The 25256-nt window shown below is 41.9% G+C and overlaps 1 protein-coding gene across 2 annotated transcripts in view; it reads left to right on the forward strand.

Annotated features, from left to right (window-relative positions):
* The window catches only part of sorl1 (sortilin-related receptor, L(DLR class) A repeats containing), a 192292-nt gene that overhangs the window by 80660 nt on the left and 86376 nt on the right, over positions 1-25256 (forward strand). For both annotated transcript variants that reach the window (XM_060847062.1, XM_060847063.1), the window contains exons 7-10: positions 4351-4452; positions 5027-5196; positions 17190-17382; positions 18469-18586. In XM_060847062.1, the coding sequence (XP_060703045.1) occupies positions 4351-4452; positions 5027-5196; positions 17190-17382; positions 18469-18586 (583 nt within the window). The remainder of the gene's footprint in view (positions 1-4350; positions 4453-5026; positions 5197-17189; positions 17383-18468; positions 18587-25256) is intronic.

Consider the following 25256-nt stretch of genomic DNA (forward strand, 5'->3'; position numbering starts at 1 on the left):
GCCTGTGAGCTAAAGACATTGATCAGGACTTTGGATCCAGTCTTTCAGAGCTCCCTACGTGCCCTCATCCCAAGTACTTCTCACATAGGCAACTCCTACTGCTTTCCGAAGATACGCAAAGCCAACACACCACAACATTCAATCGTATAGGCAGTGGGACCCTCTGAGAACCTCTCTAGCTATGTCGAAGGCATCTTGAAACACATTGTATAGGAGATCCCCAGCTTCTGTTTCGACACTACAGATTCCTTGCAGAAACTCAGCACCCATGGACCAATCAAACCGGGAACATTCCTCGTCACAATGGACGTGTCAGCACTCTACACCAGCATCCCTCACAATGACAGCATCGCGACAACAGCCTCAGTACTGAACACCAACAACTGCCAAACTCCGAGCACCATCCTACAACTCATCCACTTTATCCTCGAACACAATAACTTCACATTTGACAACCAGTTTTTCATCCAGACACATGGGACGGCCATGGGGACCAAATTTGCACCCCAATATGCCAACATTTTCATGTACAGGTTGAAAAGACTTCTTCTCTATGCAGGACCTCCAACCAACATGATACACCAGGTACATTGATGACATTTTCTTCCTCTGGACCCATGGCGAGGAGTCACTGTGTAGTTTTCTCAGTGATATCAACGAGTTTCATTCCACCATCAGATTCACCATGGACTCTACTATCTGTCTCATTCTTGGACACATAGGCTATGGCAACGGATGATAGGCACCCCAGCACCTCACTCTACCACAAACCCATGGATAATCTCACGATGCTACATTTCTCCAGCTACCACCTGAAACATATTAAAACAGCCATCCCCTATGGATAAGCCCTACGCGTACACTGGATCTGCTCAGACGAGGAGGAACGTGACGGGCACCTGGAAATACTCAGAGATGCCCTCTTAAGATCTGGGTACGATGCTCAACTCATCAACTGCCAGTTCCAACATGCCACAGTGAGAAATCATAATGACCTCCTCAGGAGACAGACACTAGCAGCAACCGACAGGGTACCCTTCATTATCCAGTACTTCCCAGGAGCTGAAAAACTACGCCTTGTTCTTCGTAACCTGCAACACATTATCAATGAGGATGAACACCTAGCCAAGACCTTCCCCATGCCTTCACTGCTTGCCTTTAAACAACCACCAAGCCTCAAACAGATCATTGTTCATAGCAAGCTGCCTGGCTCTCAGGACAACACCATACAACTTTGTCACGGTAGACAGTGCGAGACATATCAGTGTGTCGACACGGATACCATCATTACGCATAGGGACACCTTGCACCGTGTATCTGGCAGGTACTCATGTGACTCAGCCAATGTTGTCTATCTCATAAAATGCAGACAAGGATGCCCTGAGACATTGTACATTGGTGAGACCAAGCAGAGGCTACGGCAACGGATGAATGGATACTGCACAATAATCAACAGACAGGAATGTTCCCTCCCAGTCAGAGAACACGTCAGCGGTCCGGGACATTCGATCTCGGACCTTTGGGTGACCATTCTCCAAGACAGACTTTTGGACAGGCAACAACGCAAAGTGGCTGAGCACAGACAGATATCCAAGTTCGGTACCCACGGGGATGGCCTCAACCCGGTTCATGTCACACTGCAGGTGACCCCACTGCACTACACGCACTCATAGACAGGCGCTCACTTACAGACGTGCACTCACAGACAGGCGCACGCTCTCCTAAGTACATGCACACACTTCTACAGACTCATGCACTCACTCATTCTCATACACCAGCTCTCTCTCATACGCTCACACATGCACCCTCTCAAAGACTTATACCCCTTTACAACTTATAGTCACACATATACATACATTGTATCATAAACACTCATAAATCCCATGCGCACGCACGCATGCACACACAAGTTTGTGGGGTGAATTTGTACTTGCAGAACTGCATTTTATTTTGCTCAAAAACTGCATGAATCCATGTAAGATTCTTTAAATCTATTTTTAGATGAGAATCAGCCTGAACGTTGTGGCACAGACCGTCTCACACAGGGGAGCTCACACCTTCAGAGCATTATCTGGGCTGACATGATACCAATTGTTCAAGTTCACTTGAGAATGGAACTTTTTAAAAAGTTCTGTGTCTTACATATGAAAGAACTGAAACGAATATGTTCATTCTAAAAAATGAGAGACTTGCAAACAATCCAGGTCTTTTTCAATATATAATTTCAGTTACATCACACTGTAAACTTTTTTGCTATAAATTCTATGTCTTATTATACTTACGTTCCACAGCCATCTGATGAAGGAACAGGGCTCCAAAAGTTAGTGCTTCCAAATAAACCTGTTGGACTATAACCTGGTGTTACGATTTTTAACTCCGATAAAAGTGGCTGTCAATTGTAAGATTGGGCTGCAAACTATCTTATTTCCTAGCAGATTGATACTTCAAGCTGCTTATTTTTTCATTTGTTGTTTTATCTCTAATGAAACTGCCAATAACAGTCTGAGATGCAGTTATTTTTCATGATTGAGGTTGGCTTTACTAGGAAATGAAGCCAGTGCTGGTTTGATTAATGTACAGTATTTTGTCATTGGAGTGCCACCTGGTGGTTTAGTTGTGATTAATTTCAGTTGGGGTTTATCCGATTCTGTGCTCAATCTCCTACAGATTATTAATTAATGACGTTGCAAGCTTGTTTGATGTTTGAGTAAGCTTGCCATTCTTAATCAGCTGCAAGACGAAATAGTTTTGTGAAAAATATTGCAAGTGCTTCACCTTTGCAAGATAGGTATATTGCAGTTACTGTGTAGGTTTCCCTTCTCCCACCTAGTGACAAATGAGATGGACACTGCACATGCTTGCATCTGTTTCCATAACTCGATTTTGCCTGAAACAGGTTGTGAACTTGAGGAGTACCACTTGCATTAAGAATGGCTGACATGGAAACTATCTTGCTGTTAGTACCTAATCTAAGCTTGTCTGAGTGTGAAGCTGGTCTCTGACATGAACCTGGTTTTTGTGGCTCTGTGGTGGGAGTGCTACATATTGTGTGCTGTAAAATCTCCCATGTAATTTGCATCAGTAGGGTCTAATTGTAGCATTTTAATTTTACATTTCACATCTTCAGTGTGGTTTGGGGGTCTTGTAATATTGTTGGACATCAGCCCTTCTTCATTTCTGCACTGTGTATCCATGACCAGTTTATTTTTTAGCTGTTGGACCATGGAATAGTTTGTTAATTAAAGTCTCCTGGCCTCCACCATATGACAGAACTTCTCTTTTTGTTTTACCCAACCCCTCCCCGGCCACCACCGCCAACTGCATTTTTTTCTCTCCAGTTCTGAAGAAAGGTTATTGAGCTGCAACGTTAATTCTGTTTGTCTCCACAGGAGTTGCCTGACCTCCAAGTCTTTCCAGGCAATTTTTATTCTTTTTATTTCAAAACGATGATACCCTTTTCATTTTTTTTCCTCATTATGCCATTGAAATCCACACTGAATCTTGTCTCAGAGTTTCAGATTTAGACTAGACTAGACTTACAGTGTGGAAACAGGCCCTTCGGCCCAACAAGTCCACACCGACCCGCCGAAGCGCAACCCACCCATACCCCTACATTTACCCCTTACCTAACACTACGGGCAATTTAGCTTGGCCAATTCACCTGACCCGCACATCTTTGGACTGTGGGAGGAAACCGGAGCACCCGGAGGAAACCCACGCAGACACGGGGAGAACGTGCAAACTCCACACAGATTTACTGAGTATTCTGTTTTTTTTTCAACTGTGTCCTCCATTGCACTGTTCAATAGAGAAGAGTACAGTAAATACTGTTATGCCATGCACAGCTACCCAGTGGAAAATATGACACAAAAGAAAGGAACCTGAAACGCACCCTGCCTCTAAAGATCGAGCCTCCACACCCCTCCAAAACAAAGGACTCCTGCAGAGATTGTAGGCCACAGGAAACAATGGCAATTTAGCTTACAAGCCCAAGCAACTTTATTTTTGTTTTGTAATTATTCCTTGTTTACTGCTTAATCCTGTTTTGAAATTTGTGAACCTATAAAACTGCTACAATGCTGAACCAGAGCATCAAAAATGTTAATATTTGAGGTTCTAAGATTCTGTTAGTATGCAGCTAAATAGATCCTGAAGCCAAATTGTTTTGGTACTCTTTTTCAAGTTACATTACATGTTTCAATCAAGAAATTTTACTTTGTTTTGAAATAAAAATTAAACTATACAGTGAGAAAATAACAGTTGCTATAGTTAATCTCTTTGAAGGTGGGGGTGGTAAATTACTGTTCCCTTACAGTTGTAGTTGAAATTCCACTATTTCTCTTTTTCTAGCATCTCCTAGGAAGCAGTGACCCAGTAACAGTACAGTTATGGGTGTCCTATAATCGGACACCCATGAAACGAGCGCACTTCCTCACAAGATACCATATAGAGGTGAGTGTTGAGGAATATGAACATTTTAATGTAATAATAAAAGAGTTAATATGCGTCCTTTGCTGAAAATCTGTTTCAGAATTGAGAAACATAATTGCCTGAAAACATAAGGCCATTCCAAAAATACAAGGCTATGCACACTATGGTTAACAATACACATGAATGCACTAATGTCCCAAGTTACTAGGTATTTTTTTCTTGTTGTTCAGTACGGTGCTATCTGTACTGAATAGATCAGTAAAAGTTTCATAACTGAAGCACCAGTTTAAAAACCTTAGCAGGTGTGAAACTGAGCAGGATTGTTTTTGTTAAGAAATTGAGTTACATTCTCCATTTTTATTTCATCTGTTTCTCACCTCTTTCTTCCTTCTATTTATGTTTGCCAACATGCAAGTGTTTAATCTGTGCCCTTACCTCTTAGAAAATCTTTACCAACTTTACTTTTGTAACCTGCTATTGCATATTTCTTGCAATAAATAAATAAAACCTTTCAGTATAAATTATAAAATATAAATATTATTTTTGGTTTGTAGAAACAATGTTGATCTAATTTTTATTTTGTACATTTCCTCAGGAGTATTATGTAGCTGATGCGTCAGAAGATCAGGTGTTTGTTTGTGTCAATGTCAACAGTAATGTGACCAATCTCTATATCTCTGAAGCAGAGGGCCTGAAATTTTCCCTTTCTCTGGCAAATGTACTGTATTACAGTCCAGAAGGTGCTGGAAGTACAACTCTGGTGAGGTACGTATATAAACCTTTGTGCTTGCAAGGATAAAAACAAAACCTGTATTACATATGCACATTTTCACTAAAAATAGTATTTATTTGATGCTGTATGTGTGTAACCAATCTGAGAACCGAGCACAAATTAGGAAAAATGCTAGACTTTCTGGGATGCTGCTGAGCAACATACCCTTCTCTAAAATGTAAGAGTTATATTTCATAGATTTCTTATTGATTGTCCATTTCATGCTGTGGGCTTGATGTTGCCTGCAAAGATCTGCATTCAGATTGCCCAAATTTTGCATGATTTATACTTTCTTTGTCAAGATTTGAATATGAGACCTAGAGTGTACCACCTCCTTACATCACTAAGAATCTTTGGTTAAAATTACATTGTGCAATCACACTAGAGCAGCTGTGGACAATGTGCTATCAGCAATGTTTGAATACTGAGCAGTTCTTTTTCTCATATCCTGGTAACCTTTCTTTTTAGCTTACGTATAACAAGAAAATGTGGCATTTATGTTTGAATTTAGTTCCCAAAAATGCTTATGATGCCGTATTGTGCCATTTTGGTTAAGGGTCTGATCTATATTTGAAATGTTATGCTGGTTAAAATAGCGATATTCTATCCTAATTCAATCCTGTTCTATTCTGGTTTGAACAGCCTATTTTCAAGGTGATGGAAATATAACTAATTAATTGAATTCAAATTGATAGTGTTACAATATAGAAATATTATCTCTTGTACCAACACCTCCGTAACCCACTTAAAACAAATTAGGTTGAATACTGGATGGAAGTTTGCTCACTGAGCTGGAAGGTTCATTTTCACACGTTTCGTCACTATACTAGGTAACATCAGTGAGTGTTTGGTGAAGCACTGGTGTTAGTGACCCACTTTCTATTTATGTGTTTAGGTTTCCTTGGGTTAGTGATGTCAGTTCTGTTCTTTTTCTCCAAGGTTGGTAAATAGGATCCAAATCGATGTGTTTGATGATGCAGTTCTGGTTGGAATGCTATATTTCTAGGAATTCTCGTGTGTATCCCTGTTTGGCTTGTCCTAGGATGGATGTGTTGTCCCAGTCCCAGTGTCCTTCCTCATCTGTATGTAAGGATACTAGTGAGAGTGGGCCATTTCTTTTTGTGGCGAGTTGATGTTCATGCATCCTGGTGGCTAGTTTTCTGCCTGTTTGTCCAATGTAGTGTTAGTTATAGTTCTTGAACGGTATTTTGTAAATGACATTGATTTCGCTTAGAGTAGAATCATAGAGACGTACAGCACAGAAACAGACCCTTTGGTCCAATTTGTCCATGCCGACCAGATATCCCAACCCAATCTAGTCCCACTTGCCAGCACCTGGCCCATATCCCTCCAAACCCTTCCCATTCATGTACCCATCCAGATGCCTTTTAAATGTTGCAATTGTACCAGCCTCCATCACTTCCTCTGGCAGCTCATTCCATACATGCACCACCCTCTGCGTGAAAAAGTTGCCCCTTAACTCTCTTTTATATCTTTCCTCTCTCACCCTAACCTATGACCTCTAGTTCTGGACTCCCCCATCCCAGGAAAAAGGTATTATCTATTTATCCTTTCCATGCCCCTTATGATTTTATAAACCTCTCTAAGGTCACCCCTCAGCCTCCGACGCTCCAGGGAAAACAGCCCTAGTCTATTCAGCCTCTCCCTATAGCTCAAATCCTCCAACCCTGGCAACATCCTTGTAAATCTTTTCTGAACCCTTTCAGGTTTCACATCATCCTTCCCATAGGAAGGAGACCAGAATTGCACACAAAATTCCAAAAATATTGCTGCAACATGATCTCCCAACTCCCGTACTCAATACTCTGACCAATAAAGGAATGCATACCAAACACCACCTTCAATATCCTATCTACCTGTGACTCCACTTTCAATAAACTATGTTCCTGTACTCTCAAGGTCTCTTTGTTCAGCAACACTCCCTAGGACCTTACCACTAAGTGTATAAATCTTGCTCTAATTTGCTTTTCCAAAAATGCAGCACCTCACATTCATCTAAATTAAACTCTATCTGCCACTCCTCAGCCCATTGGCCCATCTGATCAAGGTCCCAGTGTAATCTGAGGTAAACATCTCCACTGTCCACTACACCTCCAATTTTAGTGTCATCTGCAAACTTACTAACTGTACCTCTTATGCTTGCATCCAAATCACTTATATAAATGACAAAAAGTAATGCACCCAGCACCGATCCTTGTGGCACTCCACTGGTCACAGGCCTCCAATCTGAAAAACAACCCTCCACCACCACCCTCTGTCTTCTACCTTTGAGCCAGTTCTGTATCCAAATGGCTAGTTCTCCCTGTATTCCGTGAGATCTAACCTTACTCACCAATCTCCCTTGGGAACCTTGTCGAAAGCCTTACTGAAGTCCATATAGATCATATCTATTGCTCTACCCTCACCAATCCTCTTTGTTACTTCAGCAAACTCAGTCAAGTTTGTGAGACATGATTTCCCATGCATAAAGCCATGTTGACTATCCCTAATCAGTCCTTGCCTTTCCAATGATTCAGGATTCCCTCCAACAACTTGCTCACCACCAATGTCAGGCTCACTGTCTGTAATTCCCTGGCTTGTCCTTACCATCTTTCTTAAATAGTGGCACCACATTAGCCAACCTCCAGTCTTCTGGCACCTCACTTGTGACTATCAATGATACAAGTGTCTCAGCAAGAGGCCCAGCAATCAATTCCCTAGCTTCCCACAGAGTTCTAGGGAACACCTCATCAGGTCCTGGAGATTTATATTGAACAAACCTTGCTTGTTGTCTATATGGGGTCTTTCAAGTTCATTAGCTGCTGTTTTAGTGTGTTGGTGGGTTTGTGGGCTGCCATGATGCTAAGAGGTCTGAGTAGTCTGGCAGTCTTTTCTGAGATGTCTTTGATGTAGGGGAGATGGCTGGGGATTCTGGACATGTTTTATCTGCTTGTTTGGGTTGGTTGCTGAGAAATGGCAGACTGTGTTCATTGGGTACCCATTCTTTTTGAACACCCTGTGTAGATGATTTTCCCGAGCTGTGCGTAGTTCCTCTGTGCTGCAGTGTGGTAGCTCATTGAAAAATGTCCTAATGCAGCTTCGTTTATGGGTGTTGGGATGATTGCTTCTTTAGTTCACTATTTGGTCTGCATGTATTGTTTTCCTGTAGATGCTGGTTTGGAGTTCCCCATTGGCTGTTCTGTCTACTGTGACATCTAGGGATGGCAGTTTGCTGCTGTTTTCCTTCTCTTCAGTGAATTTTATGCCAGTAAGGGTATTATTGATGGTCTTGAAGGTGTCCTTTACTTTGTTTCATTTAGTGATGATAAAGATGTCATCCACATAGCGGACCCAAAGTTTGGGTTGGATGGTCGGCAGAGTTGTTTGTATCTCTGCATTACTGCCTCTGATAAGAATCCTGATATTGGATTGCCAGAGACTGCCAGACGACTCAGAAGACATTGCCCTTGGTCTTGTATCATAAGATTACTTACAGTGTGGAAACAGGCCTTCGGCCCAACAAGTCCACACCGACCCGCCAAAGCGCAACCCACCCATACCCCTACATTTGCCCCTTACCTAACACTACGGGCAATTTAGCATGGCCAATTCGCCTGACCTGCACATCTTTGGACTGTGGGAGGAAACTGGAGCACCTGGAGGAAACCCACGCAGACACGGGGAGAACGTGCAAACTCCACACAGTTGCCTGAGTTGGGAATTGAACCCAGGTCTCAGGCACTGTGAGGCAGCAGTGCTACCACTGTGCCATCGTGCCGTCCACAGTGCTCACTCCTGAAAAGGTTTTTGCTTTGAAACATCTAATTCACTCCATAGATCAAGGTTGGTGTAAACGTTTGTAGCTCTGGTGCCAGTTGTCATAGCTGTGAGTATGTTCGCTGAGCTGGGAAGTTGATTTGCAGATGTTTTGTACCCTGTCTAGGTGACATCTTCAGTATTTTGGAGCCTCCTGTGAAGCGCTGCTGTACTGTGCCTTCTGGAATTTATTTGGTTCTGTTCCTGCTGCTTCCGGTGCTGATTCCAGTTGTTTGTTGTAGTGGCCGATATATTGGGTCTAGGTCAATGTTCTTGCTGATGGAGTCTGTGGCTGAGTGCCGTGCTTCTAGAAATTCTCTAGCTGTCCTATGTTTAGCTTGTCCTATGATCGTTGTGTTGTCCCAGTCAAATTTGTGGCCCTTGTCATCGGTGTGCATCTCTACCAGGGACAGCTGGTCATGATGTCTAGTGGCTAGTTATTTAGTAGCTAATTAGATGCATATTGCTAGTTGTCTGCCTGTTTGCCCTATGTAGTGTTGTGTGCAGTCTCTGCATGGAATCCTGTAAACTTACGTTAGTCTTGCACATGATGGGTATCGGTTTTTTTGTCTTGAAGTGTCATCTGACCATGGCTGTCGGTTTATGGGCTGTCATGAACCTGAGGGGTTAGAGTAGGCTGTCTGTCTTTTTTTATGTAAGGTAGCATGGCTAGTGAGTTAGGCCATGGCATGTCCTTGTCCTTCTGTTAGGTATTTGTGGATGAAGTTGCGGGGATATCCGTTACTGGCGAATACTCTGTAGAGGTGTTCTTCTTCTTCCCTTTGTAGGTTGGGAGTGCTGCAGCGTGTTGTAGTCTGTTCAAACAGAGTCCAAATGTGGCTTCTCTTGTGTGTGTCTGGATGGTTGTTGTTGTAATTCAGGACCTGGTCAGTGTGTGGCTTTCCTGTACTCTGTAAATATGATCCTGTGAGTATGGTGTTGATAATCCGGTGTGTGTTCTTAATTTCTGTGCTCTTCACGATAAGAAATGTTGTCTACATATCTGATCCAGAGCTTGGGTTGGGTTTGTGGGAGTGCTGTGTGTTCCAATCTTGGTGTCACTACTTCTGCTATGTGCTCAGAGATGGGTAAGCCCATAAGTGTCCCATTGGTCTGTTCATATAATTGGCTGTTGAATGTGAATTGGGTCGTCAAGCACAAGTAGTTGTTGATAGGTTCTCCATTGTGTGTTATCTGTTCTGCTTGTCCAGGAGTCTAGCTATTGTCTCTCTGGCTAGAGTTTTGTCAATTGAAGTGAACAGTGCCGTTACATCATGACAACCTATAAACCGACAGCCACGTTCAGACAATAATTCACCAGGACAAAAGACCTAATACCCATCATGTGCAAGACTAACGTAATTTACAGGATCCATGCAAAGACTGTACGAAACATTAAAAAGGGCAAACAGGCAGGCAATCAGCAATCCACATCCATATCAACTAGCCACTACATGCCATGATCAGCTGTCCCTTGTAGCTATGCACACTGATAACAAGGACCACAAATTCGAGTAGGACAAGCTAAACATAGGACAGCTAGAGAATTTCTAGAAGCATGGCACTCAGCCACGGACTCCATCAGCAAGAACATTGACCTCTATCCCAATATACTGGGCACTACAATGAACAACCGGAAGCAGCAGGAACGGAACCAAATAAATTCCAGGTGACGCAGTATAGCAGGGCTTCCAAGGATGCTCCAAAGCACTGAAGATGTCATCTAGACAAGGGACAAAATGTCTGTAAATCAACTTCCCAGCAAACTCAATAGTCTTGAACTTACAATTTAGGCTGATACATCAGGGTTCCACTGTTGGAGATGCACTGTTGTGTGAGAAACTATGCCTCTTGCACTCCTTCTCCTCTTCCCACAACTCTTCCTTCTCTCCCAGCCCACTCCTGTGTTTCCCAACGTCATAATAGTGACTGCACTTGGAATGCACTTTTCTTGGCTGTGAAGCCAGTTTTAAGATGTTCTGAAAGGTGATGTGTTTTCCTTTTTAGTTCAACTGCTGATGCTTACTTGTGGTTTGAGTTTGACCATGTACAGATGGTAAAATGATCAGCTTAGTCCAGGTGAATTTTGACTTTGATTCCATGTATGAAACCACTTGCTTTTCAACATTAACAGAATTTTAACCAAGTTATAGTACAAGTTTGTTTTGGTTAAGTTGGTAGATAATGCAATTTTGCACTGATCAAGGAAACTCTTAATGTGCCAGCACAACGATTTAATTTTATAATTTTGGCTTCTTTCATGGAGTTTGCATTATAAACTTTTATGCATTTTTGACTACACCTTTGATAAGTAAAATGCTTAAACCTTGCTTTAAAGAAGGAAATTATGAAATTAAATGTGAAAGGCTATGAACAATTTTAGTTTCAGTAAACTAATTGGTCTGACCAAATCATGTAGGGAAGTAGGTAGTGGATGTTGGATATTTTCTCAGGAAAAAGGTCATGGAGCTAGTAAACATTCTTATGACACCTTGCAGTTAGTTCAAGATTAGAATAACACTACCTTGTTGTTATTCAGTGCGATGAAATGTTCATTACATTATAAAACCAAGCCTGAAACTGAGCCACTTGTGATAGTCAGATGATCAAGAGCTAAGTCAGAGGTGGATTCCAAGCAGTATATTACAGGATGACAGTGAGACAAAAATGTTTAGGGAGAGAATTCCAGGGCCCAAGCCCTTGCAATTGAAAGCATTGCCACCAATGGTAATTAAATGTAGATGTCGTCACATTTCAGGACTCCAGTGCAGTTAATAATGGGAAAATTACATTTTAACTTGAGTCAGTGTGTGTGTGTAGTGCAGGAGTTTGTTTGCCTGTAATAAATGCTAAAAATAGTACAAAACTGTGGGTGCTGGAAATCAGAAGCAAAACAAAAATTGTTGGAAAAATTCAGCTGGTCTGGCAGAATCTGTGGAGAGAAAGCACAGGTAATGTTTGGGATCTAGTAACCCTTCATTAGAAGAGTCTGTTCTGAAGGATCTGTTCAGTCCTGAAGAGAGGTCACTGGACTGATAACATTAACTCAATTTTCTCTCCACAGCTGCTGCCAAACCAGCTGAATTTTTCCAGCGATTTATGTTTTTGTAAAACATAAGTGTTACATTAACATCTGGGTAATAGTAGGTTTGACAATGACTTTTTATTTTCGACTCCATTTGCTGAGATTTAGTTTAAAGGTTGGAAAATTCTGTTGGGTGGATTGTTGTGGAATGGACAGATTTTGATGAACTGTTTAAATTTGTGGATGGTCATGTGCTGCTCTATTTTTATTCTATTTGTTGTGTATACCTCTCCTGCAGGGACTGGTTTCTATAAAGTATGGATCAGGAAATTCTAGCTATCCTTGATCTTGATAAGGTGATTGCTTTTCATTTTGTGGCTCTTTGAATACTGGCTTGCTGCTGTATGGTGAACATGCCCCCTGTACTTATCCCATCTCTGTAAGCAAGTACAGTTATACTGGGGCTGGATAATCAGAATCTTTTGGCTCAAATAATTTCCTTTCCTCCAACCAGACAGTAGTAAGGACAATACTATACCTCTTTATTGTAGCATGGATCTAGAGAACTATGTACACAGTATAGCATAAAGAGTTCATTTGATCTCTCTGTTCCGTGTCTGTATTTAGGTTTAGCTCTTGACCCATCAGTGTATCTTTTGATTCCTTCCTCATGTACTTCTCCTTAAATGCATCATTGCTGTTTATCTTGTTTTTGATAGCAAGTTCAAAATATTAGATAATTCTTATAAACAAAGTTCTCCTCAAGTCGTCACTGAATTTACTAAGAACTAACTTTTATCTATGGCCCCCAGATTTTGTCCTGCACCGCCAGACCTCTTCCACCACCCCCCAGCTTTTAGAACTAATCTTTGTCATTCTACCTTTTGGACACATTGGTGATCTCTGAAAGATCTCTATTTGGTCACTTCTCAGGCTTCAATGTTCTAGAAGAAAGTTCCCCAGTTTTGTTCAGTCTTTCCTGTTATTTATAATCTGAATTCAGATATCGTCCACTGGACCATCTCTAGTGTCTCTTTCCTTTTTCTTAAAAATATCAAGACCAGAAATGTACAAAATACTCAGTGTGGCTCAGTGGTCCCTATACAAATTGAACATCTCTGCTGTTCAATTCTCATTTTGTAGCAACAGACTCTAATGCTACTTTGCATTTTTAAAAACCACCTTGCAGCCTGTCTCGCTCTATAATGTGTGCATTTCTATTCCTAGCTCACTTAGATTTATTTTAAGGAATATCTGGCCTCCTTTGTTCTTCCACTAAAGCTTCCATTCTACCAAGGTTTATACCTGTAACTAGATCATATTAAAATGAAGTCTTGATCTTTTTGGATATCCAAGTATAACATGGGGCGGCATGGTGGCACAGTGGGGGGCGGCATGGTGGCACAGTGGGGGGCGGCATGGTGGCACAGTTGGGGCGGCATGGTGGCACAGTGGTTAGCACTGCTGCCTCACAGCGCCAGGGACCTGGGTTCAATTCCCACCTCAAGCGACTGACTGTGTGGAGTTTGCACGTTCTCCCCGTGTCTGCGTGGGTTTCCTCCGGGTGCTCCGGTTTCCTCCCACAGTCCAAAGATGTGCGGGTCAGGTGAATTGGCCATGCTAAATTGCCCATAGTGTTAGGTGAGGGGTATATGTAGGGGTAGGGGTATGGGTGGGTTGCGCTTCGGCGGGTCGGTGTGGACTTGTTGGGCCAAAGACCCTGTTTCCACACTGTAAGTAATCTAATCTAATCTAAAAAACATTTTTTAGACCAGTTGGCTTTTGTGCTCATTTGAGTTCTGATGTACTTTGCTGCAACTGAGTGTACTGCAGGACCCCTAAGAGCTTGGCTTGAGCTATTTTAGCAGTGAAGCACAAACTGAGCAAATAATAGAGATGTATGTTTTATTGATGAGTTCAGAATTTTTAAAGCCAGCAAACAAGCTGTCAAATGACCCGTAGTTATATCAGTTCATTTTCAGATGGTTGTTCGTGCACCACACTCCTCCCCTCTGCTGAGGGTTTGCAAAATCTCAAAGTTAAATCTGCTTTATTTGTGTGATGCAGTGGAGGAATAGTCATTGTGGTTGAGCTGTGAATTACTGCAAAATGTAATCACGCTACTTAGTTAAACAAAGTCTCTTTTGTCTGCCCAGGTTGAAAACTGCCCACTGACCCTGAATAGACTATGTTAAAATGTGTTCTTAATCTTGCTTTATTGTTTATATACTCAAAAGAAAGAGGTTTGAATGCAGTACTTAACATAAGCTGCATTACCAGGCTGTTTATTTTCCTTCCTTTCAACAGATTGAAATTGGCAAGAGATTTCTTTTCCCCCCAGGTGCACATATGAAGCACTGAACGGTCTCAATATGACCTTACAAGATGATATCTGTTAGCTTTAGTGAAGATATTTGTAATCTGGATTAAATTGCAGTGAATCATTGGCATTTTATTTAGAAAAAAGCAAAAAGTATGCAGTCTTTTTATCTGTCACCTGAAATCTACCTGATTTTTCAGGTGTACATTAAGATTGTAATGGGAACAAGAGATCAAGTGAGCTGAAAATTTGTCAAACGTCTTCATAAGATCAGTTCATCTTGATTTAGCCAAATCGAAAGACACCACATGTTACAGTTTCTTCAGTGTCTTTCATGTAGAAAAATATCCCCAAGGAACTTGAGGTATGCTTGGACCAAAATAGGCACTGCACCAGTGGAGGAGGTGGGATAAACAAAACCTTTGTGTTTCAAAAAGTAAGAGAAAGAGAAGGGAGGGTTAGGGAAAAAATTTCAGTGCAAAGCAAAGGGAAACGGGCATGCACAAAGCCAGAGTATGAGAAATGGTGTTCAGGAAGGAATATAGGGCTAAAAGCGATTTAAGGTTTTTTTTTCTCTTTCTTGGATGTGGATATCATTGACCTTGAACTTAGTACCTTGCAAAGCCATTTCGGATGTCACTTAAAAGCTGACCGTTTTGTAGTAGGTCTGAAATCTAAGGGTGGCAGATTTGTTCACCAAAAGAACAGTTTGGCGTATAACTTGGGTTCCTACTAAAACTGATGCTGGTTGACCCCATCATAATGACTAGCTTTTATGTTCCAGATTAATTGAGTTGAAGTTCCACCAGCTGCCATGGTGGGATTTGTAACAGTGTTCCAAGAATGTTAAAACATAAGAACAAGAGTAGGCCATTCAGGCTGTCCAGTCCACTGATTCATTTTATACAATCATTGCTCATCGAATACTTTAATGCTTTTTACCCACTTTATTCTGTGATGATACAATGACTTTAGGAGGTGCATTTATATAGTTGTGACAGAGGTAACGGGCAGTCTGCTCCAGAGTTAATAAAATAAACAGTTTGTGAGGCCTTGGGGTTGTTTAAAAAAATGTGGGAACAATAGGTGGGGTCAAGCTCCCACAGAACCATGATTTTTAGTTTGTATTTTTCCGTAGCAGTTGCTGGGATTTTGAAACTAGGTTTTGAAGCTGCAGTGCATCTCTCTCTGTCCCTGAGTCTTTTGATTTTTTTTTCCTTCCTGGACCTATGAATCAATCTATTTTAGTGAATTTGTCTTTGCCAAGGGCACATTTATGGGATGTTACTATATTAGAACAATTACTGTTTAGTAGTTAAACAGTCTGAAGTTATTTTAATTTCTTTTTTCTTTTGTTACACTTTAATGACAATGTATGAATAAAGTGTAGTTTGCTTCACGGCTGGTAGTTTGACCAGTCACAGTGCATTTGGAACACAATGCTTGGTATTTGCTTTTTAAAATAAGAAAAGGTTAGGATCTAGGCTATCTTAACATGTTTTAAGGAAGTTTCGTCTCATCCATAACATTTCCCATCACCCTTTATGCCATTAATAATCAAAAATGTATCTGCTTTTATTGAGCTTTCAGAGCTCCTTGAGGTAGAGAATTCCAGAGATTCACAACCCTCTGAGTAAAATAATTTCTCCTAATCTTGGGCTTAAATGACAATGTCTTATTTTAGAATTGTGTCCCCTGGTTCTAGATTCCCCAATCAAGGGAAATATCTTGCCTGTATCTCCCCTGTCCAACCTTTTTAAATATTTTGTAAGTTTCAATATTTTATCTTTCATTCTTTTGAAATTCTGAAGTTATAGGCCCAGTTGTTCAATCTCTCTGCAAAGGACAATTCCAACATCCTGGAAACAAGTCTCTTGATCTTTGTTACACTCCCTCTATGGCAATAATATCTTTTGAGGTAAGGAAACTGGAGAATTTCCCTGAATTCCCAGCTCGGCGAACAGAACCACAACAATGAGCACCCGAGCTACAAATCTTCTCACAAACTTTGAATCAGGAAACTAACTGTCTGGGCCTCTGGATTGCAAGTTCAGTGATATTACCACTGCACCCCTAATTAATGAAGAATGTTAACATGTGAGTAGGAACTTCAAATTAGAAATGTTGAAGTCTTGCAAGAGACCTGGAAGCCAATGCAGCGGCGTAGGCGATAGGCAACTGGAATCTAGGTAGGATTGGTTATATGTAGCAGAGTTTTGGATGAGCTGAAGTTTATAGAGTGAAATATGTGGAATCTTTGAGTAGCTGAGTCTAGAAGTGGGAAGGTAGAGTTTTAATTGGGTTAGAGGCTGGCAATGCCATGATAGAAGTGTAGTGATGGAAAGGATATGTGATCGGTGGAAGGGTCTATGGTTGAACAGTTCCTCCTCTTGCATAGTTAATGACTTTCAGTGATTTCAGGGTTTTCGCGTCCACTACTTTGTCTGGAAAGCTATCGCATGATCGTCTTTACATGAAGGCCGGACCTCTGATATCAGGCATAATATTTCCCACACACCTTTTAATTAATATTAATTTGTATCCTTTTTGTCTTGGCCACATCAAAGTAAAATGTGGCTCCAAACTGACTGACTATTTTTCTTTTCTCATTCCCCTGGCATATAACTCCTTTGATGTCTGTTCAAAACTAAAGATTGCTGAAATGAGGGTTGTCAGTTACTTCTGTCCTCCATCTGATATTCCTATTTGCATCTCATTACAAAACTCAGATTCCAGTGATAATTTATTGATATGTATAGTGCTAAGCTAATCTGCTAAAAAGCTCCACTGCCTGCTAAAGATTTTGTTTTCCCTTAAATTCTCAGATACTTTGCAAATGAGCCATTTGCAGACATTCATCGTGTAGAAGGACTACGGGGTGTCTACATTGCCACCCAGATGAATGGGTCTTACACGGAGGAGAACATGAGATCAGTGATAACTTTTGATAAAGGTGGAACCTGGGAACTGTTGCGGGCACCAGCCTTTGGCAGTGATGGCGTTAAAATCAACTGTGAGGTAAGGATAGTTTAAAAAAAATCACAGACGTCATTTGCACTTTTTTTAATAAAAAAAAGTTTTTTTTATAACTTTACTCTCTAGTGGGATGTGGCTGTTGCTGACAAGGCCAGCGTTTGTTGCTCATCCCTCATTGTCTTTTGAACTGGGTGACTTGCTCAGAGGCATGTAAGAGTTAACTCCATTCTGTGGCTTCAGATGCACATTGTCGGCTCAGATTGAATAAGAATGGCAAATGTCCTTCCCAGAAGGACAAGACTGAACTTGATGAATTTTTTCAACAATCGTTGATAACTGACTTAGTCACCATCACTGGGACTAGCTTTCAATTCCAGATTTTTTATGAATTGAATTTTCATTCCATCGACCCCTTTGATAGCATTGGAACTTGTGCAACCAGCGTATGAGTCTGAGTTTCTGGATCACTGATGTCGTGACAGTGGCACTGTGCAAGTTTCTCACCGTAATGCTGTAATGTCATTGCCTTTTCTCTTTTAAGATGCAAAGTTCTTTGGTCATGGTTAGATCTTGTCATTGAAGTTACCTTGTCAGTGAAAATTAGCCTGTTGGTAGAGATTGATGGGAGGGGAGGAATCTTAAGTAAAGCTTTATCTCCACAAAAATATTTTGGAACATGTCAGTGGATAGCTGCCTTGACTGATTTTTCTCTTTCGTACTTTTTATCTGTCCAAACTCCGAGGTGCTCTGACCCTATTGCTCTTGTAGCAGGTTAGTAAACTCTGATGAATGGCAACAATAAAAACTCGCACTACATTGTTCATTTTAAAGTGGTGAATGTCCCATGTAGTTAACATTCAGGGCACAGAAAATCCAAGGTTTTAATTTCAGATTGTAATAGTTCATTTTTTTTAAAACTAGAAGTGGATGGGAACAACAATGGCTTGCATTATAAAGTGCCTTTAAAGAAATAAATGTCCCCACCCCCCAAAATCTGTGGCTTAATTACTTATTGCAGTTAACAATCAGTGCATTGAGGGCCCAGGTTTAATTTCTGACCATCATGATTCAGCTTTTCTTAAAGTAGAAGTTGGAACTATTAGAAGGTTATGTTTTTCCTCTTTACAGTTAATCCAAGAATGTTCACTCCACCTAGCACAGCGTTACAGTCAATTGCTGAACTTCCAGCTCCGCAGAATGCCCATTCTTTCCAAAGAGTCAGCACCAGGCCTGATTATTGCTACAGGTAATGGTTTTTGTTTGTTTTTCTGAAGGGAATCTTATGTATGTTTTCATTTTATTCATTTGTGGGATGTGAGTGTCATTGGACAGTCAGCATTTATTGTCTGTCCTTAGTTGCCCTTAAATGTGGTGATATTCTGCTGCCTTGAACTCTGGGAGATGATGGTCTTGTGGTTTTATCGCTGAACTGTTAATCCAGAGAACCAGGTAATATTCTGGTGACCTAGGGTGGAATTCTGCCATGAAGATGAAATTTGAATTCAGTTTTTAAAAACAATCTGGAATTAAGAATCTAATGATGACCATGAAACTATTGCCGATTGTCGGAAAAACCTGTCTGGTTCGCTAACATGCATAAGGGAAGGAAGCTGCCATCCTTACTTAGTCAGGCTGACAGATTTCAGGCCCACAGCAATGTGGTTATTCGACAATAAATGCTGGTTCAGCCAGAAGTGCCCTTATTCCACAAATGAGTTTAAAAAACTGTTGCAGTCCCTTTCACTAAACTATGCCAATTACCATAAACTTATCCTAATGTCCCACTACTTAATAATATTTAATAATATTTTTGAACATCATCTCTTCGACCAACTGGTCTGTAGTTTCCTATTTTCTGTTCCTCTACCGTGTTGCATTAAAAAAGATTTACATTTAACATCTTCCAGTTTGATGGCACTATTCCAAATAAAGTGAAGTGTGGAAAATTTCAAACCAATGCATCATGTATCTCACTAACTATTTCTCGTTAGATCCCATGATGAGGTCCCTGGCACTTGTCAGCCACAGCTCTAACTGTTTACTTAGTACCACTTTTCTAATTGTGATTTTCCCGAGTTCCTCCCCACCTTCCATTTCCTGACTTGATGCTGCTTCTCATATGTTACTTGTATCCTCTATAGTGAAGACCAATGTAAAAGCCATTCCATTTATCTCCCATTTCCTTATTTTCCATTTTTAATTCTCTTCACTTTTTAAAAAATAAAACCAGTGCTTACTTTTGTTAACTTGGTTCTTTTTAAATAGTAAGACTTTCTGTAAATATTTGTTTTCATATTTTGGGCTACCTTTCTCAGTACACTTTTTCTCCCTTTCACTTTTTCTTTACGTTTTCTATATTTTGTCCAATCTCCTGACCTGTCACCTGTCTTTGCACAATTATAGATATTTTCTAATCAACCTGTTCAGTGATGTTATTACACACCTCTGAATGAGGTAAGACTTGAACTTAGGTATCCTGACTTGGAGGTAGGGACACTACAACTACGTCACAGGGCCCTCTTTGCAGTGTTTTTTTAAAAGTCTAAAACATACTTTAACATTTCTTTTTGACCACTGATAGTAGGTCAACCTCTTGATATTTTTCTCACTTGTTGGAATGTATCCATTTTGTATATTCTGCAATATCCCCTTAAATCTCTGCCATTCTATTTCTATTAGCCTATTCTTTAACTTAATTTGCCGTCTCACTTTAACTAGTTCTGTTTTCATATCCTTATAATTGCCCTTTTCTACATAAAGTAAAAGTCTCTGATGTTCTTTCCTTTCTGCCCTCGAACTGATAAAATTTAATCATCTGATTGCTGATATGAAGTGACACCATTATTATGAGATCACATTTTGTGTTTGATAGTATATAACTTAAACATTGCTTTAAGGAGACAAGAAGCTTAAGGTTTTTATTTTGCATTCATTAGAACCAGGCTTTAGACTTGAGAAAGGGTCAACATTTTAAACAGGGTGCTGATTGGTTAGGGCATTACAAGCTTGGAGGTGCAGCAAGAACAGTTGACTCTATCTTACTACCTTTAGCAGAAATAAAATATGACCCTGAGTCTGACTGATGGTTTGGCTGTACTAAATTGGGTGAATTGGCCATGCTAAACTGCTCATAGTGTCCAGGGAGGTGTGGGCTCGGTGGATTACCCATGGGAAATGCAGGATTATGGGGATAGGATGGAGGAGTCGGTCTGGGTGAGATGCTGTTCGCAGGGTCACTGCAAACTTGGTGGTCAGATGGCCTGGGGCTCTATGATTCAATGATGATCTTTAATTGGAATTGGTTGCCAGAATAACCCTTGGTGTAATCCAAGTTATTTAATAAAGGGTGTCTAAATGCAGATCCAAATCTACTCATCATGTAAACTTGACATGGGGGCACATCAAAATTATACTGGATGATGACATGCTATGATCAAACCGTTACCCGCTGTATATCATGAAAATTCATGAAAGAGCTTATATCTATCACTTTCGGCCCTGCTCTATCTCCAATTACCCTAGAATGAGGAGATTTCTTAAGTTTGAACAACAGGTGAAACTAGTTGTCCTGTGATTCTACAATGCAGTAAGCCCAGAAGAAGTGGTTTTCTACACCAACAGGATGCTGTTGTCAATCCAAAACCATGTCCTGCCTGCCATGCAAATGAGTAATTGATATGAGCTTCAGTGCTAATATAATGTCAGGTGTGTAAAAGGTAAATTTGCCAAAGTCCTACCAGAACATAGGGCTGCTCTTTCATTAGAGAGAGAGATCAATCTCATGGAATACAGAGAGAACTAGCCACTTGGATACAGCACTGGCTCAAAGGTAGAAGACAGAGGGTGGTGGTGGAGGGTTATTTTTCAGACTGGAGGCCTGTGACCAGTGGAGTGCCACAAGGATCGGTGCTGGGCCCTCTACTTTTTGTCACTTACATAAATGATTTGGATGCGAGCATAAGAGGTACAGTTAGTAAGTTTGCAGATGACACCAAAATTGGAGGTGTAGTGGACAACGAAGGTTACCTCAGATTATAATAGGATCTGGACCAGATGGGCCAATGGGCTGAGAAGTGGCAGATGGAGTTTAATTCCGATGAATGTGAGGTGCTGCATTTTGGGAAAGCAAATCTTAGCAGGACTTATACACTGAATGGTAAGGTCCTAGGAAGTGTGCTGAACAAAGAGACCTTGGCGTGCAGGTTCATAGCTCCTTGAAAGTGGAGTCGATGGTAGATAGAATAGTGAAGAAGGCGTTTGATATGCTTTCCTTTTTGGGTCAGAGTATTGAGTTGGGAGGTGACGTTGCGGCTGTATAGGACATTGGTTAGGCCACTGTTGGAATATTGCGTGCATTTCTGGTGTCCTTCCTATCGGAAAGATGTTTATGAAACTTGAAAGAGTTCAGAAAAGATTTACAAAGATGTTGCCAGGGTTGGAGGATCTGAGCTATGGGGAGAGGCTGAACAGGCTGGGGCTGTTTACCCTGGACCGTCAGAGGCTGAGATTTACAAAATTATGAGGGGCATGGATAGGGTAAATAGGCAAAGTCTTTTCTGTGGGGTCGGGGAATCCCAAACTAGAGGGCATAGGTTTAGGGTGAGAAGAGAAGGATATAAAAGAGACCTAAGGGGCAACTTTTTCACACAGAGGGTGGTACGTGTATGGAATGAGCTGCCAGAGGAAGTGGTGGAGGCTGATACAATTGCAACATTTAAAAGATATTTGGATGGGTATATGAATAGGAAGGGTTTGGAGGGATATGGACCGGGTGCTGGTAGGTGGGACTAGATTGGGTTGGGATATCTGGTCAGCATGGACAGGTTGGACCGAAGGATCTGTTTCCATGCTGTACATCTCTATGACTCTATGTTGGTGAGTTTAACCTGAGGATCACCGTGCCTCACATGAAGGGAGAGTTTGAGAAGGAGAATCCTTCATAGTCACCTTAGCCTGAGCAGGAATTGTACCTATGCTGTTGGCATTACTCTGCATATGAACTGGCCATCCAGCCAACTGAGCTAACTGACCTCCATGTACTTGTCATTTCTAATCTTTTACCAAAGTTGTTTCCACAGCCTGGCTTCCTGAATTTGGTTCATCCCTCCCTATTATAGCATTATTAGCAACACAACCAATGGTGCACCTTTTCCTAGCATTGTGTCTTTCCTAAATTTCCTGTACCCTTCAAAGATTCAGGCCAAAGACGTGTCTCTGTAATGGCTATCGTTTCCGAAAAAGTCAGACTGGACATGAAATGTGCACGGTTTCTCTCTGCTCAGATACTTCCAAACCTGCTGAGTTTCTTCAGCATTTCCTGTTTTATATCAGATCACCCTTATTTCTATGTGCACTTCCTGTCTTTATTTTGATTTGAATGCTATATGCATTCAGAGCTGTTAGCTTTAGCCTTTTGTTATATGTGTCAGTTGGCTTACTCATGGATTTTCACTTCTGTCCTTCCTGTTACAGTCTGTGTATCATTTCCTGTGTTAATACCTTTCTCTTTGATTTTGACTCTTTTGATGCACCACATCTTCACAAATTTGATCCCTTGGCCTGCTATTTACTTTAAAATTCTCTGCTCCCTTGGTTATTTGGTTGGCAGGAACACTGGCCTAGCCATAAAGACCATCCAATCAGTACAGACTGCTCTTCCACAATGTCAGTGTCAATGTTTCATGAACCAGAACCCATTTCTCTCAGACATTATGTTTTTGCAATGCATTTCCCCCTCTCATCTGATTTGCCCTATATATACCATGTGCATGCAGCGATTTTGAGTTTCTGCTTAACTTGGCACTTAATCTTCTTTTTAAGCATAAGCTCTTCATCAGGAATGAAAGGATGGCCCAAGGGGGCTGAGAGGTAAATGGAAGGGGGATGTGGGGCTAGGGGGGTAAGGTAGCTAGGAGTGCGGTAGGTAGATGAAGGTGGGGGTGAAGATGATAGGTTGGAGAGGAGGATGAGCAGATAGGAAGATGGACAGGTGGGACAGTTCAAAAGGGCAATGCTGACTTGGAAGGTTAGCTTTGGGATAAGGTGGGGGGAGGGGAAATGAGGAAACTTGTGAAATCCACATTGATCTCATGTGGTTGGAAGATCCCAAGGTGGAAGATGAGGCTTTCTTCCTCCAGGCCTTGAGTGGCTAGAGTTTGGCCCTGGAGGAGGCCCAGGACTTGCATGTCTTTGATGGAGTGGGAGGGGGAGTTAAAGTGTTCAGCCACGTGGCGGTGAGGTTGTTTAATGCGTGTGTCCCAGAGATGTTTTCTTGAACGTTCCGCAAGTTAGTGTCCTGTCTCCTCAATGTAGAGGAGACCATGTTGAGAGTAACAAACACTGTGAATGATCTCTGTCGGATGTGGAAGGATCCTTTGGGGCCTTGGTCGGAGGTGAGTGGGGAGAGGTGTGGATGCAGATTTTGCACTTCCTGTGGTGGCAAGGGAAGATGCTGGGAGTGGTGGGTGGATTGGTGGGGGACGTGGACCTAACAAGGGAGTCAATGAGGGAATGGTCTCTATGGAACAGCAGTCTGCTCCTGCCCCACTGAACCTACCTCTGCACCGTCTGTTCCCCTTGGTCCAGGATCTTCCCGCCTACATTCGGGACCCTCCACCTCTTCCATGACTTTCATTTCCCTAGCCCACAATGCCTCATCTTCAGCATGGACATCTAGACCCTATACACATCCATCCACCATGATGAAGGCCTCCAAGTCCTCCGTTTCTTCCTGTCCCACTACCCTTCCACTGACACACAATTGGCTGACCTGGTCCTCCCCATCGATAATTTCTCCTTTGTATCCTCCCACCCCCTCCAGACCAAAGAGGTAGCCATGGACACCTGCATAGGCCTCAGCTATGCCTGCCTCTTTGTTGGGTACGTGGAACAGTCCATCGCCCGCAGCTACATTGGTCCCATCTTTTCCTCTGCTACATTGGTGACTGTATCAGTGCCACCACGTGCTCTTCCACAAGGAGGTCGAATGGTTCATCAACTTCACAAACACCTTCCACCCTGATAACAAGTTCACCTGAACCATCTCAAACGCCTCCCTCCCCTCCCATTTCTCTATCTCCATTTCCGGCAACCGACTCAACACCGACGTCTACTTCAAGCCCACCGATTCCCACAGCTACTTGGACTACATCTCCTCCCACCCTTCCTCCTGTAAGAACACTATCCCTTATTCCTAATTCCCCCACCTCTGCCACATCTGCTCCCAGGAGGACCAATTCCACCATTGAACGTCCCAGATGCCCTCCTCCTTCAAATACCGTAATTTCCCCGTCATTGATAATGCCCTCCAGCGTATCTCCTCCACTTCCCGCACCTCTGCCTTTGAACCCCACCCCTCCAATTGCAACAATGTCAGAACCCCCTGATCCTCGCCTTTCACCCCACCAACCTCTAGATACAACCCATCATCCTCCATGATTTTCCACGTGGAACGTTTAAGAGAAAACCTCTGGGAAACATGCACTAAACAACCCCACTCCTTGTGGCCAAACACTTTAACTCCCCCTCCCACTTTGCCGAGGACATGCAAGCCCTGGGCCTTCTCCACTTCCAAACTCTAGCCACCCAACACCTGGAGAAAGAAGGCCTCATTTCCGCCTTGGGACCCTCCAACCACACAGGATCAATGTTGATTTCACCAATTTCCTCATTTCTTCTCCAGCCACCTTATCCCAGATCCAAGCACCACTCTCTTGAACTGTCCTACCTGTTCATCTTCCTTCCCACCTATCTGCTCCACCCTCTCCACCTTCACCTTCAATCCCAACTTCATCTACCCATTGTATTTCCCCCCACCAACCCTCCCATTTACCTCTCAGCATCCTTGGGCGCAGCCTTCATTCCTGATGAAGGGCATATGCTTTAAATGTTGAGTCTCCTGCTCCTCGGTTGTTGCC

The sequence above is a fragment of the Hemiscyllium ocellatum genome, chromosome 29 (genome assembly GCF_020745735.1).
Source record: "Hemiscyllium ocellatum isolate sHemOce1 chromosome 29, sHemOce1.pat.X.cur, whole genome shotgun sequence".
Lineage (NCBI taxonomy): Eukaryota > Metazoa > Chordata > Chondrichthyes > Orectolobiformes > Hemiscylliidae > Hemiscyllium > Hemiscyllium ocellatum.